The sequence below is a fragment of the Sminthopsis crassicaudata genome, chromosome 1, assembly GCF_048593235.1.
Source record: "Sminthopsis crassicaudata isolate SCR6 chromosome 1, ASM4859323v1, whole genome shotgun sequence".
Lineage (NCBI taxonomy): Eukaryota > Metazoa > Chordata > Mammalia > Dasyuromorphia > Dasyuridae > Sminthopsis > Sminthopsis crassicaudata.
In genome coordinates, this window is record NC_133617.1 from 620,810,892 (window position 1) to 620,831,585 (window position 20,694).

Below are 20,694 nucleotides of genomic sequence, written 5' to 3' on the forward strand. Positions count from 1 at the left end.
AGAGGGCAGAAAACATGAAAATTCAGAGTGGAAGAGTGGAAAGAGTGTTGAATTTAGAGAAAGAAGATCTGGGATCATATCCACTTACTACTTCCAAGACTTTGGTAAGTCTCTGAATCTCAATTCTTCATCCATAAAATAAGAAGATTGGACTAGATAGCCTCTGTCTAGAAGAGTCCCTTCTGACTCTGCATTTGTGATCCTATGATTTCTAAGGTGATTTTTCTATTCTAAAATTATATTCTATTCTAGCAAATTGTTATAGGAACCATACTGTTCTTGCTCAACAAGGTTTCCATACCTTGATTCTAATAGATCATGATGTCTAGTTGATCATGGATCATTTCATGATGAGTTCATCAAGACTTTGATTCAGAGCAGATCAGAGGCACTCAAAAGACTCAAAGACCTAGAACTAAAAAAGACCTCAGAGGCTAAGAAGCCTAATTTCTTCATTTTATAAATGAGGAATTCAACATTCAGGGAGGTTAAATGATTCACTCAATATCACTCAGAAAGTAAGCATCAACGTGTATGTGTGGTTGTGTTTGTGTGTGTGTTTGTGTACATGTAAAGGTTACTTGTGAAAGTTTGAAAAAGCAAGAAATACTACATAAATATCAACTGTGCTCATCATCATTAATATTATTCAGTGCTTATCCTGCTCATTAACTTGCTGTAGGATTTTTAATCTATAATATAACAGAAAATCATAGCTAAATTCCCAAGTGTATTACAAAACAGTTCATCATTCAAATTAACTTGGCCAAGAAAAAACTACAAACTTTTCTAAATATATTAGATGAGTCAGTTTCCAAATGGGAAAGTTGCTTACAAGCTCTGGTCACACCTACTTATAATTAAGTCTAATTAGAGTAAAATATTCTCAGACTTTATCTAAAGGCTTTGCCTTTCTTTATATTTGTACTCTCAAAATGAGCCTCAAGAATGAAATCCATTAAAGAGATGCAAAAATATGTATGTGGTATCTCCTGGCTATACATTCCCTGGGCCAATGCTAACATGTTACTTGTTAGGCTGCACAGGAAGTGGCTTGTGGCCATGGAATCATTCAATTATCTAGTTGTAGTCATTTCCCACCCATTTCATGAGCCATGGAAAAGTCTGTTCTGCCTTTGTATATTGCAGTTCTGCACCAGTGAAACACCACTCAGATGTGTTGTTTTCACAGCAGTCTGAGAACTGTTGAAATCAAGTCCTTTCTGTCCTTAGGAGCCACATTCTGGGGCTCTAGCATTCTGGTGACTTTAGCCTCTATTTACAAGCTGTCCTGACCCCAGCCATCTTGTACATAGGAATTCCTTGCACTTGAATTCTGAAAACTCCTGATAGGCATCTACTTTGTGCAAAGCATTGAGCTAAGTGGTGGAGATTTGAAGGCAAGTCTTTCCCTTCAAGAAACCTACATTCTACTAAGAAGAAACAATATATACATAGGTAAGTATAAGTGCAAAGCACATGAAAGATAATGGGGGTGGGAGTGGGGGTGGAGAGAGCACCTACAACTGAGAGGGTGTTTGTCAATAGCCAAGTTGATACCCCTGATCAGAAAAATCAAAATCTTCCTTTTGTACTCAATTGTTTCCATTACTGAATTCTGTTCAACAAACATTTGGCACCTACTATTAAAAAAGAAGAAAAGGAAGGAAAGAAGGGAAGAGAGGAGGAAGAAAAGAAGAAAGAAAGGGAGAAAGAGAAGAACAGTTCTTTCTTCTGGAATTATAAACAAGATTGAGACCTTTATCCTGCTTCTATTTTCCTTTCAGTTTCTCCTAACTCCAAAACAAAACCAAGCATTAATGGAAAAGCACGCCATATTGGATCAGTGTGGGAAATGGTTTATTTTTCTAGTGGTAACAAAGGACTTTTATATAGTGTTTGGGGTTTGCAAATCTTTCTCATCTTATTCAGAATGACAGATGTTATTATTCTCTAATTTACTGACAAAATTGAAGCAGAGATGCTCAGATTGAATGGCTATCCCATGGACTACTAAATGTCAAAGGTAGAATTTGAATCCAGATCTCTTCTAATTTTAGATGCCCTTCCTAATGCACAACAATATCACTATCTTTTTTTCTATGTTTTAAATTTTTTTCTCTGTATATATTTAACCAAAATACAAAAGTATTCTATTGTATTGAATCCTAAAAATGCAAACATATCTTATTGAGTTCTGTGATTGCACTGAAATAATTTTTAAACAATTTGCTATGTTCTAGAAAACATACACACATACAAAATTGGTGGGGGGGGTTGTTAGGTTTTTGGGGTTTTTTTACTTCTCTGAATTTCAGTTTTCTTAACCATAAAGTGGGGAAGAGATATTTAAACTCAATTCTTCTAAGATCACCTGGGCTCTATGTCTATGCTCCTATGACATTTGCCATTCCCTAAAAGTGATAAAGCTATGAAGGTTAGGATCTTAAAAAGAGTAAGAAAAAAAGAAAAAAAACATCCTAAGCAAAAGCAATGGAATTGGGGAGGGGGAATATAATTGGTAATTCTAGATCTAACAATGGGTGGGCCACCTAGGGGCTGACACAGAATTTTATGATGAGACATGGAAGGAGTGGTCACTATGGGAAGTAAGTAAGCTTACAGTGGAGAAAGTTGTTTTTTTCCCTTTGTTCTTGAAGAGGACCATGACATCAGGAATGTGATGCCTTGACATGCAAGAGAATATGTAAGAGGCTTTCAAAGTCACCAGTCTCAGTGTTTCCTCTGAAGCCATCCAGGTCCAGTGGCCAAATATAGATCAGATTGACTGGAGAAGGACCTAAATGTAGAGTGGAGAAATTCCTCCTAGTAAGGTGGTACCCTGAGACAAAGTCCTATTCACCCTAATCTGTAGATAGCCTTTCTACATCATTGAGCTTAAATGCACAATCAGGAAAATATGTTTAGAATTTTTTGGCCCTCATAGCAGAGAAGAAGAAAATGTGTATATTTATGGTATTAAAAGATTAAATATGGTGATATGCAATACTATACATATGCTCTATTCATTTCTGCGTTTCTAATTCATCTATTTTTCATCTAAGTTTTATCTATTAGCCTTCATTTGATGTCTGCAGCTTCCACAAAACTCCCCCCAAATTCCCATTTAATTTCTTATGCCACATCTGCCATATATTGAATCTGTGATGAGGAAAGTCAAGATGTGGAAATAATAACTACTTATAGTTCTCAGTCTAATTATAGTTTGGAACCTGAATATTCAGCTAACTCAATGTTACTATTTTGGATGAGATTTCTATGCCCCTATAAACAATAGAGCTAAAGCTCCTGATCCCTGCTATTCATTGCTGTGGTTTTAGTCCCGTTCGAGTTCATCTGGAGTTTTCATTGCAAAAATACTGGAATGGTTTGCCATTTCCTTCTCTACTCATTTTACAGATAAGAAAACTGAGGCAGATAGTGGCTTTAGCCTCTATTTACAAGCTGTTCTGACCCCAGCCATGTTGTACATAGGAATTCCTTGCACTACACACTTTCCTGAATTCTGAAAACTCCTGATAAGCATCTACTTTGTACAAGGCATTGAGCTAAGTGTTAGAGATTTGAAGACAAGTCTCTCCCTTCAAGAAATCGACATTTTACTAAAAAGAAAGAATATATACATAGGTAAGTATAATAAGTACAAAGTACATGAAAGATAATGGGGAGAGGAGAGGGAGGGGAGAGAGAGCACCTACTGAGGCAGATAGGGTTAAGTAACTGGCCCAGGGTCACACAGCTAGTAAGCATCTGAAGCTACATTTAAACTCAGAAAGATGAGCTATCCTAACTCCAGGCCCAACACTCTATTCACTGTACTACCTAGCTACCTACCATACATTGGGACATTCTAAAGAAGCCATAGCAAATCAGAAATATTGTACAGAATTAGAGAGGCCCAACATCTTAACTAAGTTAGAATCAAGATAGAAGTCTTATTTTTCAAATCTTCAGAAGATAATAGTAACAGACCATTCATTTTTCTTTGACTGGACTTTGGAGCTCTAACAAAAATCAGCAATGAATCTGACCAGTGACAGGAAATACTTTGAGAGTACTCTGTCCTTCCCACTGAAGATAAATAGATTACAAAATCAATCACAACTACTCTTTTGGTAACTTCCTAAGAGACAAGCAGCATGTCCCTTGACCAGAGATTCAAATTTCTAATATGGATTTTGGAAATAAGTCTTTTGATGGATGGATCTATGACAAGGTGAGCCCATAACTTTTCCCCTTTGCTAGATAGTTCTCATTTCATTCAATCCAACTAAACATTTATTAAGCATGTGCCCTGATTCAAATCTCAGTCCTGTCACATGACTTTGGACTTCATTTAATCTCCTGTGTCTTCCTCCATAATATGAGGATTGGATTAAGTAGGACATAAAGTCCTTTCTAGCTCTAAATCTAGCTACCTCTGATCCAATAAGTGCAAGGTCTAGGTGATCTCCAGAATCATAAAAGATAAAAATGATAACATTCCTAGCCCCCAACAGCTTGCTGTACTGGGGATAAAATTTATTCAGACAAAAGTATGATACATGTTATTTGAGAAGGAAAAATGGTATTGACAAGTGGGAAGATTGGGGAAGGTTTCCCAAAGGAGGCAGTAGCATCTGAATTGAGTTTTAGAGGATGATAAGAATTCTGGGAGTCAAGACTGAGGGCAGAGTCCATTGCAAGAGTTGGACTGGAAGTCGAGGACTGATTAGGAGGCTGTTATAATAGTCTGAGCTAGAGGTGATTTCTGCTTAAACCAGAGAATGAATGGAAAGAAGGTGATAGATAAGAAAGATTATAGAAGTAGAATTGTTGAGACTTATTAAATAACTGTGTAGGCAAGAGGAGGGAAAGGCATAGAAAAAGGGTTGAGGATTACCCTCAGGTTAAAAACTTGGGTGACAGAAAGGGGGGTAATGCCCTTAACAGAAATGGAGAATTGAAAAAATAAAGGGTTAAAGAAGAATGATGGTGAAGACTGTTTTTGAATATTTTGAGTTTGAATTTACTGAAAAAACAGCTGGAGGGGGCAACTCGATAGAACAGGAGAACCTGAATTAAAATCCATCCTTAGACCTTAAACCTTACTAGTTGTATGATCCTGCGCAATTAATATAACCCCAATTTGCCTAGCCAAAAAAAAAATAAATAAATAAATAAAGGAAGGACAACCAGATTGAGATATCCGGAAGATAGTAGGAAGGACAAGACTTGAGATTAGGGCATAGATAAGGTCTGTAGGTTGCCTACATGGAAATGTTTATTGAAATGAAAAGAGCTGATAAGATGACCAAGGGAAAGATTTTGGCCAAGGGAAAGATTATGACCAAGTAAAGATTATTTACTTGGACCAAGTAAAGGGCAGAGCTTTGGGAAATACTTTGATTTAATGAATAGAAGATGGAGGAAAAATCAGTTAAAAAAAAAAAAGGGTAAAAAAGACAGAAGCAGAGAGCAATGCCACAAAAGCAGCATGGTATAGTGAGTATAGGCTGAATCCACAGTAAAGGATCCTGAGTTCAAATTTCTATTCAGCTACTGTTGTGATCTTGGAAGAGTTATTTTATTTTTCTGGCACTTAGTTTCCTCACCTGAAAAATGAGAGGCAGCTAGGATGACACAATGGATAGAGAGCTAGGTTTGGAGTACAGAAAATTCCTCTTCCTGAATCCTAATCTGGCCTTAGACACTTGCAAGCTGTGTGACCCTTTTTTTCTACAGTTTCTTCACCTGTAAAAGGAGCTGGAGAAGAAATGGCAAATCACTCCCACATAGTTTTTTTTTCCCTTGGGGGTGAAGGAAGGCAATTAGGGTTAAGTGACTTGTCCAAGATCTACAACTAGTAAGTGTTAAATGTCAGAGGCTGTATTTGAATGCTGGTCCTCCTGACTCCAGGGCTGGTGCTCTGGCAGCATGTAGCTGCCCCACCATTTCATTGTTTTTGCCAAGAAAACTGAGTCAGACATGATAAAATTGTCTAAATACCAAAAGGATAGGGTTGAGCTCAATGATCTCTAATATGTCTTCCATATTTACATTTGCAATCCCAAATGTCCAAATCTTAAATGATAACTATCACCTGCCTTCTAAGATCCCAACTCTGCCAGTAGGAGTCAGTGAATGGAAAAAAAAAAAAGTAGCATTTATTAAGCATCTATGAGGATCAGGAGAAACAAATACAAAGGAAGAAAATCACTGAACATGAGAAATTACAGTCTAATGAAGAGAAAACACTTAGGAGACAGCAGGGACCAAGGAAGGACAGATGGTCACAGGGATGGTGAGCAAAGCCACAAGATAATTGATTGTCATATTATTTTCAGGATCATTAATTTGATTAACATTCTCAGATGTTGTTCTTAAGAAAACTCTCAAAATCCAAATAAGTTTTCTATTAATATTTGTTTTGTGATGCAATTGTCTAGGGTCACACAGCTAGAAAATGTTACATGTCTGAAGACAACTTTGAAATGAGGTTCTTCTGATTTCAGGGCCTGTGCTCAGTGGATACACTGTGATATCCAGCTGCCTTAAAGTAGTTTTCCAAAGGAATGTATCAGGAAATTTAATAGGGGAGAGCCAATGGGAGAGGAGGTATAGTTCTCTCTCTTTCTAGGCTCTGGAAGATTGATATTTATAAGATTTAGACAAAGGAACCAATACTTGGATTATGTATTCTCAATTAAGCATTTTGCTGAGAAAGCAATTTCAAAGCAAAATAGATTGAGATGACGATTAGCAAATAGAAACATTCCCCGGGGTACCCCAAATTCCTTTTAGCCCTCTCCAATATTCTTACAGAATTACTACTGAAGTCAGGGCAATATTCTAGCACAAACAATTTTTTTTTTTTTTTTTTTTTTTTTTTTTGCTGAGGCAATTGGGATTAAGTGACTTGCCCAAGATCACACAGCTAGGAAGTATTAAGTGTTTGAGGCCATATTTGAACTCAGGTTCTCTTGACTTCAGGGGTAGTGTGCTATTCACTGTGCCATCTAGCTGCCTCTTATAAACAATTTCTAATCACATAAATTGGATCTAAAATATATAATAATGTTTCTGAACAATGTAATAAATGATAAATAATAATCTACATATGCATATGGCACCAGGCAAGCTAGATATGGTGGCTTGGGTGATTTGACATTTAATTACTCACCAATCAAGACAGCTTGGCCCCAAAGCAGTGTTCCTAAACTGAATGGACTATGTTAAGAGGAGAAGGGAGAAGAGAATAAAGAATATATCTAGAAAGAAAGAGTGGTTAATTATGTCACAATCTACAGACAGTTCCTTTTTTTAAAATTACAGCTTTTTATTTTCAAAATATATAGATAGATAGTTTTCAACATTCACCCTTGCAAAACATTGTGTTCCAAATTTTTTTCTTCCCTTCCCCCCACCCATTCCCTTAAATAACAAGTACTCTAATATATGTTAAACATGTGCAATTCTTCCATACGTATTTCCGCAATTATCATGCTACACAAGAAAAATTATATCAAAAAGGAAAAATAATGAGAAAGAAAACAAAAGGCAAGAAAACAACAAATAAAGTAAAAATGCTATGTTGTGATCCACACTCAGGTGCAGATGGATCTCTCCATCACTAGTCCATTGGAAATTGCAGACAGTTCTAATAGCAGAATGACTGAGAAGAAAAATCATTAGATATGCAGGATCATAGACTAGGAGGGGGAAGGCAGGGAAAAGGCCAAGTTGATCTTATAGGAATGTTAATATTCTTACAGGAAGCAAATAGAGAGTAATTTTTATCTAAGTAGAGGACTGCTGTAAATCATAGAGATTAATATTCAGGAGCAAGAAGAGAGAGTTTCTGGGGAAAGAACTAATTGATTAGGACCTCTACCCTCCAGAGACCTGTAACAGCCATAAGGAGTGAAGTGTTCTGATATAGTAGCCTGGGTCAGTAATTAATAAATGGTCAGATCAGATGAACAATTTAGACACTTAAGTGTCTAAAGAAACTTAAGTGAAGTTAAGCCCTCTCTAATGCTCTGACTCCCTGACCTTATGCTTCTGCTCTGATTCTGAGTTTTTCCTCACTAAAGACTCTCCACAAGTAAAGGAATAATACTGTGAATCAGTTTTAGAATTCATATTCCCTAAACATGAAACCTTACCTTAAAAAGTGAGAGAAATAGCTTTGAGGAAACATTGCTTTTTTTCCTGAGATATTTTCATAATATGTTTGAAGAACTGGGGGAGTTTTGTTGTTCATTCATTTCAGTCAAGTCCAAGTCCTCATTATCTCATTTGGGTAATTTTTTGGCAAAAATACTTCAGTAGTTTGCAATTCCTTCTCTAGCTTATTTTACAGATGAGAAAACTGAGGCAAATAGAGTTAAGTGATATTCTCAGGATCATACAATTAAGAAGTCTCTGATGTCAACTCTGAAATCAGACCTTTAGACTTTAGGCCCTGTGCTTTACTCACTGTGCCTCACTCACTGTGCCCTATCTAGCTGCCCCACTAAAGAATTTCATCCTCCCTAATTTTAGGGTAAAGATTCTAGTTTTTATTATACTTCTCTTTAAAAGTTTCTATTAAAAAAAAAAAAAAAACTTGAAGACATTTTCCTACTTTTTTTGTTGCTTTGTTTTTATTGTTTTACTTCAGGAAATTTTAAATATGCAAACCAGGAAAGAGTAGAATGGAATCTTAATAAGATTTATTTTTTTTTAAATCTACATAATGGAAGCCTACAATGTCTTATATAGTCACCTTCCTTTTTCTTTGTATCCTGAAATGTTTGTTTGTTAATAATTTGTTAATAATATTTGTTCATTAATAATGTTAAGTTTACAATTAAAAAAAAAAAAAGAAAACAAATCAGTGTTTTAGGGGCTTTTATCTGAAAATCATCCATAGGAAAGATTATAGGGGAGTCTCTAAATGTGAGATAACAATGGTCTGGATCAGAGTATAATCATTGGAAACAGAGAGGAAGGAATTCATAACCTCTGCAGTGTTTTAGTACAAACTCTTTTTATATCTCCATCTGTGCAAAGATTAATTGGTCAACCAACAAGGATTTAGGAAGTGCCACTGTCTTGTGCTGAGCCCTATATATATAAAGACAAAAAGCCCTGCCCACCAGGAGCTTATGTTCTTCTGATATCCCATTATATCTCAAATGAATCATATTGTCCTTTTCAATTATGCATTTTCATGAAATGCATTCAGAGGAAAGATCTGAAAAAGGCTCCTCTAGTTAATACATGTGATCACTCCACCTTGACTTCCCCTTGAAAACAGTCAATCCCCAAATCCAATTATACTACCATAAAATAGATGTGAATTCTGATGCCTCCAATTCCACTTAATCAATAAAAACCTCCTTTCGTTGAGTGTACCATAAATTAAGGTCAAGGGCCATGCTGATTTTCATCTGTGTCTCTGCAACATCTGCCTGTCACATATTTGTACATAATTTTTCTGTGAACTAAACTAAATCAGGACTATTTAACTAGAAGTCCCTTCTCCATATTTGAGAAATATCATCCCTTTTAATACCTATAAAGAGAGAAGGAACAACAACCACTTCACAATTTAACTGAAAGTTCAAAAGACATTTGGGGATAGCAAACTGTCGTGACATTATTAGGATATAATACATCAGAAATTCACAGAGTATCAGAACCTTCGGTGACATTGCTGAATACATATATATAAAAGAGGACTTTAAAGAAAGATGAAAATGTGTAAGCATAATTTGAAATAAGATAGAAGATAGTGCCTCTTTATCTCATAGTAATATTATAGTTAAACAGAATCAAGTTTGGTTAAGTTTATATGTATTATATCTATCTGACTAGAAAACATTCAAGGAATAGAAAAGGGTAGGTAAAATCAGGGACCTTTTCTTCATTTATCATTAAAAGAAACTACTTCCATATTTCTAGTTACTGTGTGAACATATTATATATATCTGTTACAACTATCAATGGCATTAAAATACTCATTAGGCATCTGTTCTATACAAGATGCTGTCCTAGATCCCCTAAAAAATAATAGTATAATGGCTATTGTTCTTTGTCCATTGTTCTCGAAGAGGACCAGGACATCAAGGAGGTGATACTATGACATGCTGTGCAAAGTCACTTGCCTCACTTTCCCCTCCAGAGATATCTGGGTCCAATGGTAAAGTATACATCCCCAGTTGTCTTGAATAATATCTAACATTTATAAAGCACTCACTATGTGCCAGGCATTTTACTAAGCACTTACTTAGCAAGTATAATCTCATTTGATATTTATTTACAAGAACCCTGAGGTATAGGTGTGATTATTGTCCCAATTTTATAAATGAAGAAACAGGCAAACAAAATAATTTGTCCAGGATCATACAGCTAGTAAGTGTCCAAGATCAGAATAGAATTCAGGTTTTCCTGATTTCAGTCCTAGAGCTGTATCCACCGTGTCACCAGATGCCCCTAAGATCATAGATTCAGTACTAGAAAGAATTTTGGAGTTGGTGTCATACAAAACTTTTATTTTAGTGTTACAGATCCTGTGACTTAGTAAGGTAAAATAGCTTACAGAAGATTAGACAGGTTCATAAACAGCAAAGCTTGGAAATGATACTGGGACCTGTGATGCTAAATCCATCACTGCATCAAACACATGCTCTTGTCCTTATAGAGTTTATAACCTAATAATTAAATAATAGAGAAATAATGAAGTGCCATACAAAATTATGGAAGTGCATGTAAGTTTCAATAAAATGCAATGTGAGTTTGGAAAGGGAAAGGATCATTCTAATTGGGAAGATCAAGAAAGGCTTCTAGGAAGAGATGTCGTTGGAGGTGAACTTTCTTTTATCAAGTTGTAAGTGATCATTATTGACCCCAAATCAAGATGTGCTAAACCTGCTGACCTAGTCTACATATTAGTTATCAGCATATATAGTGTTTTATCTGTGTGTGTATATATATATATGTGTGTGTGTATACATATATGTATATATGCATACACACACATATACATACACACATACACACATATGCATATATATTTGCCTGGTAGCAATTTTTGGTTTTATAAGTTACTTTTTCCAAGAGAGGCAAATTACAGATTTTAAGTTTTTGTCCACATTATTTGCATAATAATGCAAATTTTACACTCTGGATAAGTCCAAAATTTGGTCAGTCCAATTGTCAAGAGATTAATTGAACAGTCTATATGTACTAGGCTAAGGTTTTCATTCATAAAAGGAAAATTCTGACCAATAAGGTAGAAAAATTTTAACCCTTTAATAATTATGGTTTATAAACAGGGTACCAGAAAAATATCTTTGACCATTCGATTTTTATCAGTTGGGAATAAATATTCCACTCTTTTCTAACATCCTTTATTATTGACATCTCTGAGCAATACAAAGCAGACCGTGAATTGCCAATGTTTTGGGGATGAATGAAGAAAATAATTTTTCCTTCTTTCTACCTGAGTGTGACTCATTTTACAGTGTTTTGTTTAATATTAAGCATTCAATAAATTAGGTAATAAAGTCAGTAATTAAGGAGAATTAAATTAAATTCAACTCACATTTATCAAGCACCTACAATGTACACAGTGCGATGCTAGATACTGGGAACACAAACACAAAAATAATCTCTGCCTTCAGGGATCTTACATTCTACGGGAAAGGAGAATATTGAAATAGCAGCAAAGGTTAGCTTTTCTTTCCAAGAGGTCTAGGCAGATATATTATCCTGCCTTCCAAAATTCAGAACTGAATCAAATGATCAGTGATTATTTTTCATGTTGCCAAAGTTAAGATTATAATCATTAAAAGAACATTGAAGTTCTCCAGCATTACTAGTCCATAATGGGGAGCCATTGTATAGGTGAGACCACTACATAAAAATAATAGAATTCATAGTGCTTTAAAGTTTGCAAAACTCTTTACAAATATCTCAACTTCTCCTTTAAATTAAAAAAAAAAAAAAAAAAAAACCTTGAAAGATAGGTGCTTTATTCTGCAGATGAGAAAACTGAAGCAGACAGGTTAAGTGGCTTGCACAGAGTTTCTCTGACTCCAAGCCCACTACTATAGACTATGCTACTTAGCTGCATAATCAGATGTATCTTTAAGGACTTTAGTATTGAAACCTTCTGGACTAGGATTCAAATGTGTCTCCTTCCTACCCAATTCTATTCTATAAAGAATCATTTATGGCGGGGGGTGGGGAGGGTCCGGTCCGGGAGTGCGGGAGGCGGCAGGAGCCAGGCGGTTCAACCACAAGGGACAGAGGAGCTCGGGAGAAGACAGGGTAGCAGGACGGAACCCGAACTTGAGCTGGGGTTAGGGTTGAGACAGTCTCAGGAGGGTGGAAGACTGTAGAGGCACCGGAGACCGCACCGGGAGTCTGGGGGTGGGGGTGGGGGGAGGGGCGGGGCAGTGGCGAAGCTGGAAGCCATGGCGGAGCCCAGCCCCGAAACTTGAAGCCAGAGGCCCAGCCCCCTGAAAAACGAAGGCGAACAATTGAAGACTTCAACAAATTTTGCAGTTTTGTCTTGGCATATGCTGGCTACATTCCCTCCAGCAAAGAGGAAAGTGACTGACCAGCCTCTGGCTCTAGTTCACCATTTCCGGGAGAGAGTGCTGCAGATAGTGATGGCTGGGATTCAGCCCCTTCAGACCTTCGAACCATCCAGATTTTTGTCAAAAAGGCTAAATCTTCCAAAAGGAGGGCTGCCCAAGCAGGCCCCCCCTCCACCAGGGCCCACCTTTCCTCGGCTGCAGGCTCTGACAATGCTACACTGCTTGAGAAGATGAAGCGTAAGGACTCTCTCTTTGATCTGGATGGACCCAAAGTGGCACCCCCTCTGGTCCCTGCACTCCCAACACATGCTCCTCGGCCCCCTACTACCCTTACCCCTGTCATTGCTTCCCAGGAGGATCTCCCTCAACCTTCCCGAAAAAAAGGACCGAAAGAACCGAAAGGGCCAGGTGGGGGAGGAAACTTTGGAGTGCTTCGGAGGTCCCGGTCAGCTCCTGCAGATGGTGAGAAGAGATCAAGAATAAAGAAGAGTAAGAAGCGAAAGTTGAAAACGCCGGAGAAGGGGGATCGATCCCCCCCCTTCTGGGCCCCCTCGAGCTCTTCCCAGCGACACAGACTCTGAAGAAGAGGAAGAGGAAGAGGAGGAGGAAGAAGATGAAATAGTAGCAGTGACATCAGCAGTAGCAGGCAGTGGTGGGGGTGAGGCCCGAGCTTCTTTACTCCCTCCACCCCCTGAGGGCCCTCGGCCCCTCACCTCAACCCCACCAGGAGGTATCCCTACAGAGAGTGAAGCCAAGGAAGTGGGGAGCACAGAGACGAGCCAGGATGGGGATGGGAGCTCCAGTGAGGGTGAAATGCGGGTAATGGATGAGGACATCATGGTAGAATCAGGCGATGACTCATGGGACTTGATCACCTGTTATTGCCAGAAGCCTTTTGCAGGGAGGCCCATGATTGAGTGCAGTTTATGTGGAACATGGTCCATCTTTCATGTGCTAAGATTAAGATTAAGAACGTCCCTGATATATTTTTCTGCCAGAAGTGCAAGAAGTTGTGACCAGAGGCCCTTGAGTCCAGTGGTCTCTCTAAGCCTGGAGAGCCCTAAGATCCGACCCACCCCAAACCTCTCCTACTTCCAAGTTGGGACTCTTCCCAGAGACATCCCCACCACGATGGGGGTCCCTATGTTGCCACTGATCCATTGGGATTTGAACACTGTCCTATTATGAGGTGGGGATTCTCAAGAAAGGCTTGCTTGGGAATGAATGGGTCTTTCCCCTCACGCCTTTAGGACTTGAATTTTGATCCATTGAACAGGAAGGTGTCCCTCTTCCTAAGATTCCCTACTTCATCCCTTCACTGTTCTGCCAGTTGTTCCTGCTTAATCCCATATCCACCAGCCCAAACTAGGGTTGGAATCAAGGTGGGGTGAGGCAGTTGACTATACCTCTAGTGTAACATAGCATTGCCTACCCCTTTCTTCCACCATTTGTTTGGATTCTTACCTTTTATTTTCTTGAACCCTTTCTCCCATTTCTTTCCTTTTGAAAACCTTTTGGCTCAGGTGGCCAAAGGAAGGTAACACATGAATCTCTGTCTTTTGTGTGGGACAGGTGATATTTCTATCATCTACCTACTTCTTTGTTTTAATAATATTGGCCAGCTGCTTGTACATATATCGTGTTTGTAAATAAAACAAAGTGGGCTCTTTTGTGTTTAAAAAAAAAAAAAGAAGAATTTATGAGAGGTTTCAATGTATATAAAAATATCCAATAAAATGTGTTTTGTTTTATTTTTACTTCTATTATATGAAAAAAAATATTGTATACTTTTTTTCCACGTCCTTTTTTAAACTGTTGCAATGAATCTTTCCTTTATTCAATCATTGTGCTTCCTGCTCCTTGTCAAATAATTATTTTCTCATTTGGAAAATATTTTCATTTGCTGAGGAACCTTGCTTCCCAGAAGAGGGTAGGAGAGGGGATTCACTATCATTTGAATCTCATGTATTTACCTTGACTCTTTCTTAAATGGAAAAACCAATTTAAACAGTCCAGATTGCAGGCTGTGCAGTGCCCTGCTGAGCAGACATGAGATCCCATGCATGCCCTGGGAAGGCTGCACTGCCTTTGAAGTCCTTTGCCCTTGCTGCCTGCCATGTTCAGCTGCTCCAAGGAGGGGAGAAGGCCCCCTGAGTCTGGCGCTCCTGACCCAAGCAGCTGCACCACAAAGCTTTTTTTGGCTTTAAGTCTCATTGCCCGTAGGTTTCTATTTGGAGACCTAGCAAGGGGAGGGAGAAGTGCATGATTACTGACATTTTATTACATTTAAAAAGCAATTAAGAACACACCCACACACATAGTCCACTATATATTCCTAAAAATAGCAATGTCAGAGTCAGCATGGAATAGTGAATAGAGAATTGTCATCTGAGCCAAAAAGATTTGGGTTCTAGCTCTGCTTTTCACACAATCTATGTGACTCCAGACAAGTAACTTAACCTCTCTGTCCTTTAGGTAACTCTCTACAGGAGTTCTTAGGAAATATGAAATTAAAATTGTTTTTAAATAATTATTCCGATATAATTGGTTTTCTTTGTAATCCTATGTATTTTATTTTACATATTTAAAAACCTTACTTTGAGAAGATGTACAAAGGTTTCATCAGATTTCCAAAGAGATCTAGGACATAAAAAACAGAAAAGACCACACAAGAAATTGCAGAGAAGTTGCCAATTTGCATTGATAGATGATATTTTTTTTCATCTGGGAATTCTCTCTACTTTTGAAATTACTAGTCAGGTTCCTATTCCATTCCCTAATAATAACAAGTTCACACTAATAATATACAGCTTTATAATACTGTACACTCCTAATAATAAAAATAGTTTGCGAGCATGAGCTCATTTGATACCACAATAATTGTGTTATTATTATTCCCATGTTCTAGATGAGGAAGCTGAACTTTTTTCTTTGATCCCTTTGAAATACAGACATAGTAGTGGTATTACTTGGTCAAAGTATCTGCAAAGTTTTATAATCCTTTGGATATAGTTCCAAATTGTTCTCCAGAATGGTCAGATCAGTTCACAACTCCATCAACAATACATTGGTGTCCTAATTTTCCCATATCCCCTCTAGAATTTATCATTTTCCTTTTCTGTCATATTAGATAGGTTAGGTGTCAGGTGGTAGTTTGGAGTTGTTTTAATTTGCACTTCTCTAATCAGTAGTGATTTATTTTTTTTATTTTATTTTTAATCAGTAGTGATTTAAAGCTTTTTTTTCATGAGATTATTGATAACTGATTTTCTTCTGAAAAGTACTTGGTTTTTTTTTACCTTTTATTTGCTGGGAAATGACTTATATTTATTAATTTGGCTCAGTTTCCTATATAGTTTCTTCAAATCTTAGTTAATGTCTTATCTTCTCCAATAATTTTTTCCTGTTGTCTCTTGATGCTGGTCCCCCTCCCTCAGAGATTGTCTTCAATTTATGTTGTGTATATCATTTGTTTATAGTTCGTTTTCACACATTCTCCCCTCAGCTCCATAAGAGGAAGGACTCTTTTTCTTTGTCTTCCCTGTCTTAGAATAAACGCCTGATATATAGAAAGCACTTAATAAATATTTGAGTTTGACTTGAACTATTTAAAAGAAAATTTATCTTGGACGTATCCCAAATACTGACAAAAAGAAAAGCTGTGGTCATAGCTCTGAATCAAACATCTAAAACACCAATGTTGCATTGTTGCCATTTCATTTCAAATGTCATTTTAACAAATATTTATTGAATTCACACTGCATGCTTTGTATTCTGATGGTGACTTCTGGTAAATTTTCTTCCTTTGCCAAAAAATTAATTTCCATTTGTCAAAATCCTATTCATCTAAGGCAAGATCTTATTCAAGAGCTGTCTCTTCAAAGAAGACTTCCTTTTCTTTTTTTATGAGTGTTTTCCCCAATTACAGATCAAGATAAGATTTAGCATTCATTTTTATGAGATTTTAAGTTCCAAATCTTACTCCCTCTCCTGAAAATGACAGACAATTTGATATAGGTTATATATATATGCTATTATATAAAAAGATATATTCTTATTAGTGATAGTTATAAAAGAAGAAACAGATCAAAAGAAAAAAATACAAAAAAGAATGAAGTGAAAAAAAAAAGCATGCTTCAATTTACATTCAGAATCCATCAGTTTTTAATCTGGATGTGGATAACATTTTCTTTCATAAGTGTCTTATATTTGTCTTGGATCATTGTGTTGCTGAAAAAAACTAAGTCATTCATAGTTGATCATCACACCATGTTGCTGATGCTGTCTATTTAGAATGTTTTTCTGGTTAAAGGGTAATAACATAAGAAAATTAAAAGTACAAGGAATAGTCTATCTGTTAAATCTATGGGGAGGGGAAGAATCTATGACAAACAACAGATAGAATTATGAAATGCAAAATAGATAATTTTATTATATTTAATTTAAAAACTTTTGTATAAACAAAATCAATGCAACCAAGATTAGAAGAAAAGTTAAAGCTGGGAAGCAATCTTTATGGCAATTATCTCTGATAAAATCCTCACTTCTCAGATATATAGAAAACTGAGTCAAATTTATAAGAACACAAGCCATTGCCCAATTGATAAATGGTCAAAGGATATAAATAGGCAGGTTTTAGATGAAGAAATCAAAGCTGTCTATAAGCATATGAAGACATGAAAATTGGTACACTAAAGCACTGTTACTGGAATTGTGAACTAATCCTATCATTCTAGAGAACAATTTGGAATTATGCCCAAAGGGCAGTAAAATTGTATATACCTTTTGATCCAGCAATATCACTATTGAGAAATCAAAAAATGAAAAAAGATTTACATATACAAACATATTTATAGCAGCCCTTTTCATGGTGGCAAATATTAGAAAGTGAAAGGATGTCCATCAAAAACTGAACAAGCTATGGTATATGAATGTAATCGAATACAATTGTGCAACAAGAAATGATAAACAGACAGATTTCAGAAAAACCTGGAAAAACTTGTACAAAATGAAATGAACAGAATAAGAAAGACTTTTTGGGTTCACTACTCACTCCCACCCCAGTTGAAAGCAATCACTCCATCCAAGTCCATAGCATTTTACTTTTTTATCATCTTAATCAGATTTATTTGTCTGTTAGCTTTCCTATTGGAATGGAAACTCCTTGAGGGCAGGAACTATCTATGTCTTACAAAGAACATTGTGTAGCACAGTGCCTGGAATATAGTAGGAAGGAAGGAAATAAGTATTTATTAAGTATCTGCTATGTACCAGGCAATGACCAAATGCTTTACAAATATTTCATTTAATTGTCACAGCAACCCCAGGAAGTAGATGATAATGTTATCTGCATTTTATAATTCATATTACTGAGACAAAAAGATGTTAAACAATGGATTCACATTCACCCAGGAAGTAAATGTCTAAGGCCATATATTGATTCAGGTCTTCCTCACTCCAGGTTTAGTACTTTACCCATTGTTTCACATAGCTATCTGTAGAAGGCACTAAATAACTACTTGTTGAATCTTACTTTGAATAAATTTAATTAGATCTGAATTTTTCCCACATAAAACTAAATTCTTCCATTTACTATCATTGTGGTACAGTATGAAAAGAGCAATGTATATACAGTCAGAAACCAAACTTTATATCTTTACTCATCCACATACTGTAACCTTGGACAAATTACTTAATCATTATTCTGGGCCTTATTTTTCTCATCCTCCAAATGAGAGCACTAGAGTAAATGGACTTTGAAGTCCCTTCTAGCTCCTTCACACTGCAGAGAATTCCCTATTGAACAACTTTTCACAAGAGAAGAGCAAAAAGCTTATGTTTCTACTGAATTCCTCCCACAATTCCTACCCTGTTTTTCCCCTTTTTGGGAAGCCTGAGAGGTCAGAGCACCCATTGATGACTTCTCATTCCTCTGTCATGCATTCATTGCTAGATCAGAGATGAATTCACCTGCTGTGTTGATGCATATCACTTTGATCTCAGCAATGATTTTCCAGCTGAGATTTAAATATTTAGAGAATAATTTGTACTTGATTAGCACATTTCATTTTTGGGATAGCAAGAGTATTTTATAAACATATCTTCATTAATCCTAACAGCACAGCAGGGAGATGGGCAGGTGGTGAATGATTTACATATGGAAAAACTTGAAACAAGCAAAGAGAGGAATTTTTGCCAGATGAGAAATGACTTCACTGGAGAGGGGAGCTGGGAACAGAAGGAAGAAGTGAAGGAGATACATGAGTATTAATCTTTTTAACATTTGTGGAATATATTATTTCAAAAAAACTTCACAATCTTTGTACTTTTAACCTATTATTCATTTTAATTTAAAAATATTTTTAAGGCACACACACACAATGTGTCCTATGTGCTAGGACTACAAAATAAAAAATGAAATGTCATCCCTGCATTCAAGAAATCTAAGGACTATTGTAGAACACAGCATGTACATGAATAAGTAATTACTAGATAACTCAAGAACAGCTATTTTCAATCTAGTTTGTATATAGCTTGTTCTTTTGTTGTTGTTGTCATCTTCTCTATTCAGTTGTGAGCTTGTTGAGGGTAAGGGACTGTCTTTTTACACCTTTTTGTATCTCTAGTGGCACATAAGTACTTAATAAATATTGATTGATTGATCATTGATTAATCAACCAAAGAGAGTAATTGCAGCTGTATCCTCAATAATTAGGAGGAAAATAAAGACTAAGAAGACAAGAAAGACAGAAAAAGGCAAGGCTGAAAAAAGGTTTTAAAAGTCAAACTGAAAACTGCATTGTGATCTGAAAAGTAATAGACTACACTGCTATTTATTGAATTAGGGAATGTGACATGGTCCAAAGGGCACTTTAGAAAAATCACTTTGGCAGCTGATTGGAGGGCAGAGTGGGGAGTGGAAGATATTTGAGATAGATCAGTCAGAAGATTATGTCTTGGTCCAATAATGAAGTGATGAAAGTTCTGAGATCCTTCAATTCTGAGATTCTACAATATAGAAATTAAAAAAAAAAAAAAGAAAATTGAAGAAGGAATGAGTGATTATCATTGTCTTAAGAGGATACTATACTACCAGTATTAAAAAATCATGGAGTTTTTGTATATGCATATACTTATATCTTTAAATATGTTTAAGTTTTTTTTTAATTAAAAAAAAAAACAAGAAACTGAGTTCCAAAAAGTTTAAGTAATTTGTCTTTTGCTTTTTATTGCTTCTGAAGTGAATCACATAGTTAGCTGGAAGAAAACCTAGCTAGTCTGCTTCTTAGTGAATGCAATTCAAATCAACAAATAATGAGCATATCTATTTGCAAAATAACATATTAGGTGGTATCTAATATTCTCTTAATTTCAACATATTGTATATGGGGGTAAGGGGGAGAGAGAGAGAGAGAAAGAAGAGAGAGAGAGAGAGAGAGAGAGAGAGAGAGAGAGAGAGAGAGAGAGAGAGAGAGAGAGAGAGAGAGAGAGAGAGAGAGAGAGAGAGAGAGAGAGAAAGCATAAGAAAGTAAGTGAAAGGGAGAGAGAGAGAGGCAGAGAGAGACAGGAAGAGACAGAAACAGAGAAACAGAGAGAGATTCAGTGACAGAGACATGAACAGACAGACAAAGACAAAGACAGAGAGACAGAGAGAAAGAAAGAGACAGACAGACAGACAGAGACAGAAACAGAGAGAGGCAGAGGCAGAGAGACAGAGAGAGGCAGGGAGAAACAGAGACAGAGAGAAAAACAGAAATAGAGACAGAGACAGACAGAGGAAAAACAAATCTGAACCTGGAAAGATATTTTAAAACTGACTTTTATATAGTGTTTTAAATTTTTCAAAGTATGTTATACACATCATCATTAGTTATTCCATTAACCCTGTGAAGCAGATACTTCAGATATTATAAACCTCATTTTGCAAATAATCAAATTGAGGCTGTCAGGTAGAGAATTTGCCTATAGTCACACAAAAAAGTAAGGGACCAGAAGTCAAATTTGAACCCATAACTTTTTTGAGTTTAACATTATGACCATTATAACTTGTAGTTTCCAATCAATAATATTCTCTAGTTTATTAAGTATTTTTTTATTATTA

At 36.4% G+C, this 20,694-nt stretch overlaps 1 protein-coding gene and 1 pseudogene across 1 annotated transcript in view; both read left to right on the forward strand.

Moving 5' to 3' along the window:
* The first annotated feature begins 4,160 nt into the window (after positions 1-4,160).
* C9 (complement C9) overlaps positions 4,161-20,694 on the forward strand; it is a 50,905-nt gene continuing 34,371 nt past the window's right edge. The window contains 1 exon segment of the mRNA XM_074282608.1: positions 4,161-4,237. Within this exon segment, the coding sequence (XP_074138709.1) occupies positions 4,161-4,237 (77 nt within the window).
* LOC141552265 (PHD finger protein 23 pseudogene) lies at positions 10,843-14,293 on the forward strand (annotated as a pseudogene).